The sequence below is a fragment of the Lepidochelys kempii genome, chromosome 1 (genome assembly GCF_965140265.1).
Source record: "Lepidochelys kempii isolate rLepKem1 chromosome 1, rLepKem1.hap2, whole genome shotgun sequence".
NCBI lineage: Eukaryota > Metazoa > Chordata > Testudines > Cheloniidae > Lepidochelys > Lepidochelys kempii.
The window spans coordinates 60,992,480-61,001,709 of record NC_133256.1 but is presented as its reverse complement, the minus strand read 5'-3'; the positions used below and the strand labels follow the sequence as shown (position 1 = coordinate 61,001,709).

The 9,230-nt window shown below is 44.9% G+C and overlaps 1 protein-coding gene across 4 annotated transcripts in view; it reads left to right on the top strand.

The window, feature by feature from the left end:
* The first annotated feature begins 584 nt into the window (after positions 1-584).
* Positions 585-9,230, top strand: part of DNAJC15 (DnaJ heat shock protein family (Hsp40) member C15) — a 54,710-nt gene continuing 46,064 nt past the window's right edge. For 2 of the 4 annotated variants that reach the window (XM_073345420.1, XM_073345430.1), the window contains exon 1: positions 631-826. In XM_073345420.1, the coding sequence (XP_073201521.1) occupies positions 725-826 (102 nt within the window). In that variant the 5' untranslated portion in view covers positions 631-724. Of the gene's footprint in view, positions 827-931; positions 1,069-9,230 lie in introns of those variants that run through there. The other 2 variants (XM_073345439.1, XM_073345450.1) reach the window with 2 other exon arrangements.

The window sequence follows — 9,230 nt, the reverse complement described above, 5'->3', positions numbered from 1 at the left end:
ACATATCCTGAACCCGTTGCCCTTCAGGGTGCAACGAGAGGCCTTCTTTTGGGGGTTGAGGGGTGGACAGGTGGTAAGGTGATGCGTTTTATCATGTGGGCATGGGAGTTTTAGTGGTGACAGCACTTCATGATGAGCCATGTGTACTATTTTACATTTTTTTAAACATAATAATGTGAAAGATTGGGGGACAGGGAGATTCTGTAGGGCCAACCAGCTTGGGAGGGGGCAATATCTGACTCTCGAAGGAACTAAATCCCCCAAGGGTCTGTGTTCACAGGCCCTGTCTACACTATCAGCCTTTCTCTGTCTCCACCCCATCCACCACTGATGGGGTCAGCGTGGGTCCTATGAATGCCCCCTTCGGGTGCCCTCCTCCCCCAGCACGTTGTGGTGTGTGGGAAGGGGAGCCAGCGCTGAGAAGCTGCCAGCGTTACTAGCTTGCGAGGCGGAAGGGAGCGGGCTACGCTGAACGCTTTCGGGCACGGCAGCGTTGCGCGGCTAGGACACCCCCGCCCGGCCGGCTCACGCGCACACGACGCTCCAGCCCTCGGACCCCGGCGGGGAGGTGCTGGCACAGGCGGCGGACGCCCGCACTTGGCCCCTCCCCTCACGGGGAGGGGCTGGCAGGGCGCGGATCGCGCTTGTTTAGTTGTCTCCGCCCTCGGCGCTCGCTTGTCCCTAGCGCGGCCCCGTACGGCGCCCTCAACTCTTTCGGCCTGTCATGGAAGGTGCCGGGGCCCCCTCGGAGACCCTGCGCTACGTTGAGTACGCGAGGGTCCCTGGCGGCGGCAGGCAGGGTGAGCCCGACACGGACAGGGGGCTGGTGAGTGCGGGGCAGGGAGCCTGCGGCTGTCGCGCTCCTTCCCCTTCCCGCCCCGCCCCTAGGATGGCGGTTACCCCTCCGCGCCCCCACCCGCGTCTCTGCGTGACGGGGGCGGAGAGCTGCGCGTGAGGGGCCCGCGCTGCGCCCCTCTCGCCTCAGTCCGGCCCTTCGGTGCTCCGCCGCTTTGTCCCCCCCCAGTTACCCGCGGGGAAAGGGGCCCCGAGTGGGACTCGCCGCCCGAGGTCAGACGCGCCTCAGCCGTTAGGGATAAATTCCGGGGGAAAGGCTTCTGGAGCCTGCTGGCGAGGAAGGAGCCTGTCTGGTTCCCGGTGCCCGGCACTGGGCACTGCAGGAAATCACGCGTGTGCGTGGCGGGGCAACGCCGGCGCCAGGGGGTGGGAAGGAAACGACACCTGAGAGGGTAAATGGGTTAGTGACCGTCACTCCAGCACGTGTTCTTCTGTGCCACCGCCACGGACAGTTATCCCACCACTGCTAACACACGACAGCGCCACCGGTGGGAGCCAGATCGGGAGCCCTGCCCTAGAAGGCTGCCACCGCCCAGATTTTAAGCGCCATGTTGGTTGAGACCTCAGTGCTGACCTGGCCCTTAAAAGGGGTGACTTGACTTGATTATGGTCTGTGAGTATCTGCAAATATTTAAAGATAGGCCGTTCAGTCTAGCACAAAGTAACACGATCCAACAGCAGGAAGCTGAAGCAAAACAAAGTTAGATTAGAATTAAGGGGTAATTTCTTTGTAACAGTGAGCGTTATTAACCATTGGACCAGTTTATGAAACGTCATGGTGGATTTCCCATCACTGAAAATTTTTAAATCAAGATTGGGTGTTTGTCTAAAAGATCTGCTGTAGAAATTGTTTAGGGGAAGTTCTAGGGCCTCTGTTAGATCAGACTAGATGATCACAACGGTCCCTTCTGGCTTTGGATTCTAGGGGGAAAAAGCTTGTTTCAACAGCATTGTGCCTGTGTACATAGGAGTTCCCCCCCTTCCTATTCCCTAGTACAGACAGGGCCCAGGATTATTTTATTTGCATACCATAAAAAGACATTATCTGTAAAATTCTCATCTGATTTAGTTCTGTTACTTCTAAATTTAAATTATTTTCTAGGCTCTGAGAGTTACACTTAGGAAATTTTATTCTCATCAGACAGTATAACTGGTGGGAGAGCCAATGAGGCACTGAGTAAATTGTGTAGGTAAAATGCCTGCTGAATTTTAGGTAATATCATGATCTAGTGAAAAGATTTTGTACCTTTATCTGGTGTCTGTTTATGTTTGTTCTGGTGATCAGTTTATGGAACGGTGACAAATAAAATTGAGGCAACTCCACGGATCAGTTCTTAAAACATTGGCCACAGTTGGCATTATTGAAAGTAAACATGCTTCTAGTGCAATGGGGAAACTTTCAGCATTTAAAATCTGCCTTGTGTTATGTTTTGCTTATGTCATTATTTGTGTTGTTGTAGTGCAAAGAATTTTTCTACTATGAAGGGACACTATCAGTTTTTTAAAAATCGCTTCTGTATGAATTTTTCATTCACCGTTGTTACAAGTTAAGATTTCTATAACTTTAGAGCTTTTTTCCCTCCTCTACTCTCTTCATTTCTTCAGTAGATTCATTTTGTGTGCTTTTGACAGCACTTCATGTATAGTTGGTTTCACTGTTTTTTTTAATGACAGGTTTCAGAGTAGCAGCCGTGTTAGTCTGTATTCGCAAAAAGAAAAGGAGTACTTGTGGCACCTTAGAGACTAACCAATTCACTGAATGCATCTGATGAAGTGAGCTGTAGCTCACGAAAGCTTATGCTCAAATAAATTTGTTAGTCTCTAAGAGACATTAACTTTTAATATGGTGCCACAAGTACTCCTTTTCCTTTTACTGTTTTCTTTGTAGTCTATCTTATGGTTTTACAACACTGCCATCCATCATTGTAGTAGCTGAGTGCCTTCCATGTGAAGTGAACATCAATAGTAAAACTCCTCATGGACTTGGGAGTCTCTGGTTCTTTTTCTCTTTTTGGAGAGGAGACCAAACTCCACTTGGGGTATTGTGTGTTGTGCTTGTGTTGGTTGTTTCATTTATTTTATTCTATTGTATTTTATTTTTTTTAGAGAGGAGATATGTTTTTCTTTCTATGGTAAAAAGGGTCAGACTCAGGATTCACCTAATCCCCTTTAGAAGTTCATTTCATAGAGTCTATGCCATAGACGGTTCTCCTCCCTTTTTTCCCACCTCTCATGTACTTCATCCTGGGTTTTGTGATCTGCCTGTCCTTGCACTGCTTTCACAGTGGTTCATAGAAATTCAGTTAACGTAGCTGGGAATGATGCATTAATTGCTTTGAAGGTTAGCATCAGAGCCTTAAAGTGGCACCTGAAACTGAGTAGGCACGAGTTTGGGGATTTGAATGCAGGCCTTACGGGCTCATGGTGATCCAGAACCTGGACAAAGCGGGCAGCCATTTTTTGTACTATTTGAAGCCAATCCATTGTCTTCACATTCAGCCATAAGTGCTGAAACTAAAAAGAAAAGGAGTACTTGTGGCACCTTAGAGACTAACCAATTTATTTGAGCATAAGCTTTCGTGAGCTACAGCTCACTTCATCGGCTGCATCATGAGCTGTAGCTCACGAAAGCTTATGCTCAAATAAATTGGTTAGTCTCTAAGGTGCCACAAGTACTCCTTTTCTTTTTGCGAATACAGACTAACACGGCTGAATGCTGAATGCTGAAACTAAGAGTGCTAGGGGGTGCTGCTGTACCTCCTGTCTTGAAGTAGTAATAACCGAAATAGAAGGTTTCAGTCTTCAGTATCCACACTATAAAAATTATTCTAGCATCACTGCATTCCGTTTCAGTGAATGGCAGTAATCCAGCCTAGAGATGAAAAATGAATGGATCAATGTGGCCAGGTCCTTGTTGGAAAGGAGGGGTGGAAGTTTCCTAGAATGCCTAGAGTGCTGAAAGAGGTGAAAGAAGGCATTTTTATTCACTGATGATACCTGATCATCTAAGCTTTGTGAGAAGTCAAATTTTAGAAGGAGACTTTGCACTGATTCAATGAATAGGGGTTGTATGCCTTCAATGGATGGTGGCAACTGTACCTCAGCTAGTTCTTCAAAAAGTTTCATCATTTTCAGTCTTGCTTGGCATCACTTTGAGTCAACTACACTTTGTCCAAGAGCTGATGTTCTGTAGGCTTTCTGATATTTTAGTGAGGATGGTTGCATTATCAGTGGTGAAAAATCTTGTAGAGTGTCATCAGTAGGGCCCTACCAAATTCACAGTCCATTTTGGTCAATTTCATGGCCGGGGATTTTAAAATTAGTCATTTTCTGTTTACATTTGAAATTTCACAGTGTTGTAACCATGGGAGTCCAAACCCAAGAGGCCGGTTGGGGGGGAATCACAAGATTATTGTAGGGGGGTAATGGATTGCCAACCTTACTTCTGCCTTTCTGCCTTCAGAGCTGGGCAGCCAGAGAGGAAGGCTGCTGGCTGGGCATCCAACTCTAAAGCCAGTGCCGCCAGCAGCAGCAGTGCAGAAGTGTGGGTCACAGGGTAGGAGGGTGGGTTACCATATGTCCGGTTTTCCCGGCAGTCTCCCATTCCAGTGTGTCTTGTGGGGTGACAGCTGGAGACACAGCCTCCCCGTGTGGGGAAGAAGGGGAGAGATGACAGCTGGAGATGCGGAGATTCCTGCAGCCAGGGGAGGTTCCCGGTAGTGGGTCTGACCCGCCCTGGGAGCAGCCCCTCCAGGGGAAGAGAAAGTCTTGTCTCTCCTCATCCCCAGCTGGGACTACTAGCGGGAACCCTGCACAGGGTAGGAGCCCCCGACTGGGCACCAGACTTCCTGGAGAAAATCAAATTCATGGTTCATGAGGAATTTTTCACAGCCATTAATTTGGTAGTCATCAGCATATTATTGGCAGCTGAACCCATAGTATGTCACTGTTTCTCCCAGTAATTTCGTATGTATTGAAAAGCAGATGGGGTGATCTGAATCTCTGTGGGATTCAGCAGGTGAGGGCCTATGGAAAGAAGGAGTAATTACACATCACTATTCTGAGGTCTGTTGGAGAGGAATGATTGGAGTGACTAGTGCTGTACCATCTACTCCTGTTATGTCAGGTAGGCAGGTTAGCACTACCTTGTGGTCTGCTGTTTAGCAGAAAACCCCAGCAATATGAACACGGGCAATGTGCTTGTGTACATACTATGCCCATCTTTTAGGGCCACTAGGATTGTTCCTATGCCCTAGTTTGAATCCAGGATTCTGGCTGTCACTTTTATGTAGGAGCTTGATGGTTACTACTTTCTCAATTATTTTGCCCAGGAATGGGATTTTGGAGACAGGATGAGGTCAAGTGTTAACTTCTTGTGGATTGAGCTAACTATTCATTGTTCAAAGAGTTTGACTGATATTGCTTTCTAAAGGAGGTATAAACAGAATACATTGGTCAGCTTTCCCTGTTTCAGCATGAAAGACCCACACAAATGTGTGAGAAATATCTTTCTAAAAATAGGAAAATGTGATTGTAGAATTACAGAAATCAGCATGGGTACCTGAAACTACTTCTCATTCACTTTTTGAAACTGATTAGATTTCAAGTTTTTCTTTTACAGTTAATTCAAAATCAAATTAAGGGACACGCCTAAATCAACTTTGACTTCAAAGGGACTACTTATATATTAAAAGTTAAGCACATGCTTAAGTACCTTGATGAATGGGGTACTAAGTTAATATCAATAGCCAAATCTCATCAGTTCTGTTGAGCTATATAAGTGCTTTCTCTTTCCCTGTCCTCCACAATATACTTTAGCCACTTAAATGCCTAAAAAATATATCTAGGCCTTGCAGTGAGCTATGAAGGCTATAGACATGTAAGCAATGGCATGTTTTCAATTCCATCAGGAAAGTGCTGTCCACATCATGCTAATATAAGGCCATATGAAATCTGTTTTACTATACTGGATTTTTTATATAGTAAATGTTTTACTTTTTCTTTCCTCTAATTCCTTCATTGAATGGAACATCACATAATTATGGAATACAGAAATTTTACATTTTTAGATATTTCTTCAATAGTTCTCCATGTCCACTGAGGGGAGGACAAGAAGTAATCTGTTTTAATATGCATCAAGGGAGATTTAGGTTAGATATTAGATATTCTAATTACAAGGATAGTTAAGTACTGGAATAGGTTACCAAGGGAGGATGTGGAATTCCTGTCATTGGAGGTATAGAAGAACAGGTTTGAGAAACATCTGTCACTGTAAGTGCCGACTCCGTGGGTGCTGCAGGGCTGGACGGGAAAAAAAAGTGGGTGCTCAGCACCCATCGGCAGCTCTGTCAGCGCCTGCCCCCCCCAGCGCCTCCCCCTCACTGGCAGCCCACCGATTAACGCCTCCCCCTGCCTCCTGCCTGCCGTGGATCAGCTGTTCTGTGGTTTGCATGAGGGACTGGGGGAGGGAGATGGAGGAGTGCGGGGAGGGGCGGAAAGAGGGGCTGGGCTGTAGCCACAGGTGGACCTGGGTGGGCCACAGGCTACCCACTTAACATCCAACCATGCCCACCCAAATCTGGGCCAAAGTCCCTCGAATCCACAGGCTGGGACTCCCGACCCTGGCTTGGTGTCTGTTGGCCTGGCTGCGACCCTGTCCTGCTAGTGCCAAGTGCTGCTGCCCTGGTCTCCGGCTCCTGCGCCTGGAGTGTGCCTTGTTGGGGTGGGTCTGGGCGGGGCTAGTGCTGAGAATGGAGCAGAAGCAGCGCATGTCGCCGGAAGGAGAGGGATGTGGCTGGCCAGGCAGATGGACACCAAGCCGGGGTTGGGAGGGGCGGGTGTAGCTTGAGCCCCAGCGGTGCCCCCCTGTGCCCCATGGGCGTGCCCCGCAGCCTGTGTGCCCCTGGCAGCCTCATCTTCGGGTGCCTGCTGAGCAGTAAGGGCTGGTTGGAGGGAAACGGATGCCCCCTCCCTGCTGCCCCCCATCATTGCCCACTCACCCAGTTTTCCTGTCTGAGGTATTCTGGGGCAGGGTAGGGGCTTGAAGGAATGGAGTGGGGGCTGGGCCTGGGCCTGGGGCAGAGCAGGGGTCGAGCACCCCTTGGCAACTAGGTAAGTCAGCGCCTATGTCTGTCACATCTGGTCTAGGTATAGTTGGCCCTGCCTCATACAGTGAGATGGACTTCACTAGATCACCTCTTGACCTCCCTTGCAGCCTTTTGTTTCTGTGATTTGTTAATGCAACACAGTAGATTGAGAATCTGTGGAGAGAGGAATTAAATCATTGCATCTTTTTGTTGTTATGTTATAGAATAAAAGCTGTTGAATAATACATCTTTAAAGGGTCATGAGTTGGCCTCTGTACACTTACAGTATATGAAGTTATTTCAATTTATATAATAGAAATAACATTTATTTGAGGGTAAACATTTTTTTCATCCTTTATTTATCTAACAGTGTGGTCTGTCATGTCTGAAGCAGCCTTTCTAATCTCTCTTCTGCTCTGCATTTCTTAAAAAAAAAAAAAAAAAAAAAATCTAGCCTTTGCTGATTCAGCAACACTTTCCTTGCTGTTGTCTGAATCCAAAAAGCTTTGTTATTGTAAATTGAACTAAATAGTAAGAATAAAAATACTGAGATCAGCACAATAGGATATACCAATGATTAACCCAGGAGAGCTGATGCACTAAAAAAGAAAAGTGTTTGTGGGTCAGCTGCTTTTGTCTTCTGTTCCATTACAGCTTCATACATCCTTGACATTAATTTGTTTCTTGGCTGTTAAGGGAATACTTTAAATGTAGCTACATCTAAAGCCTGTATTTTACAAATTCCTCAACAGTACACTCTCCAAAATGTAAACCTTAAGTAAGCACACTGTTGAAAGTTAATGGCCCTTTATTCAGTTTCTGCTATGCTGCATGTATAACTTATTTTCAGACAATGAGAGGAAGAAGTAGTTTGGTGGTACTAGTCTCATATAACACAAATCTCTTTGTACCCTCGAGAATGCTAGTAAATTGCCTTTTAACATCAACAAAAAATCTGAGTTTAATTCAAGTTTTGTGCTTTTGACATCAGTAATACTGAGCACGTTACGGTTTCAAAGCAGTGTACAAACTGATTATTCTTTAAAATATCCAGCTGAGATAAGTGGGTACAGATGGGGACACAAACAGAGGGCTAAACGATTTACTCCAGGGCTCTCATTGAGTCATTAGTGGTACTTGGAGTTGCTGTTCATTCTACTGGACCTCATGATCTGTCATTTAGTGACGCAGCATTTTTATGTATTGATTTAAATTAATCTTGGGTCATGTGGAAGAATAGAGAGTATCAATTTAGATTTTTAGTGGATTTCTCTACAATAGAAGCTTCAGTTTAGCACTAAAAATACTGAAATAACAGTTGAATCCTTGATTAGTGTATGGAAGATTTCAATAATATACTTCCATAGTGTGCCTAAACAAATTCAACTGAATGACACTCTAATTTTTATTTACTAAATTATTTAAGAAATCTGTACCCATTTTTATCCAGCAAACAAAAAAATTACACCATGAGCTATTTATCAGATTTTTTTTCAAGATTCAGTTAACATGGATACTTCTGAACCTCCATTCACAACTTTCTGAAAAATTGCATCAATTGTAACATTCCACATAAGGACTGGTGGTGTTTTATCGGTTATCTGGAAAAGTGAACTGTAAAGTGGCAGTTTTACAGATGAAAAAATATTTTGCTTATTCAAGAATAAATAAAACTGAGAAATTTCAGAAGGACTTAACAAAGTTAGGCCAGTGTCCAGCGCAATGGCAGGTGAAATTTCATTTTGACAAATACAGGATAATAAACATTGGATGGAATAGAGAGAACTACTCTTAACACATTGTTGGGCTCTTAACTTAGAAAAAAGATGTAGCTGTTACTTGGACACGTCAGTGAAAGTCTTTACTTAGTACACACCAAAACAAACCAAACAAAAAGTATAATGAAAATAGCATAATGCAATTATGTATCAATATGATGCCATCCCCTGAAATACTGTGTCAAGTTCTGGTCGCCTATCTCAAAAGAGATAGCAGAAATAGAAGAGGTTCAAAAACAGGCGTCAAATGATTAAAGGCCTGACAAGACTTCCCTGTGACGCAAGGTTGAAAAGATTGTGGCTATTAAATTTAGAGAGGAGATAAATAAGAGGAATGTAAAAATAATAAATGGTATGATGAAGGTAAATTGGGTGCTCCTGTTTACCCTTCTCCATAGTGCAGGAGCAATGGGAAGTTTCATGACACTAAATGGCAACAACTGTAAAGCTGATATAAACTTTTTTTTTTACATAATTAACATGTGAAACTTTATGCTAACATTGAGACCAA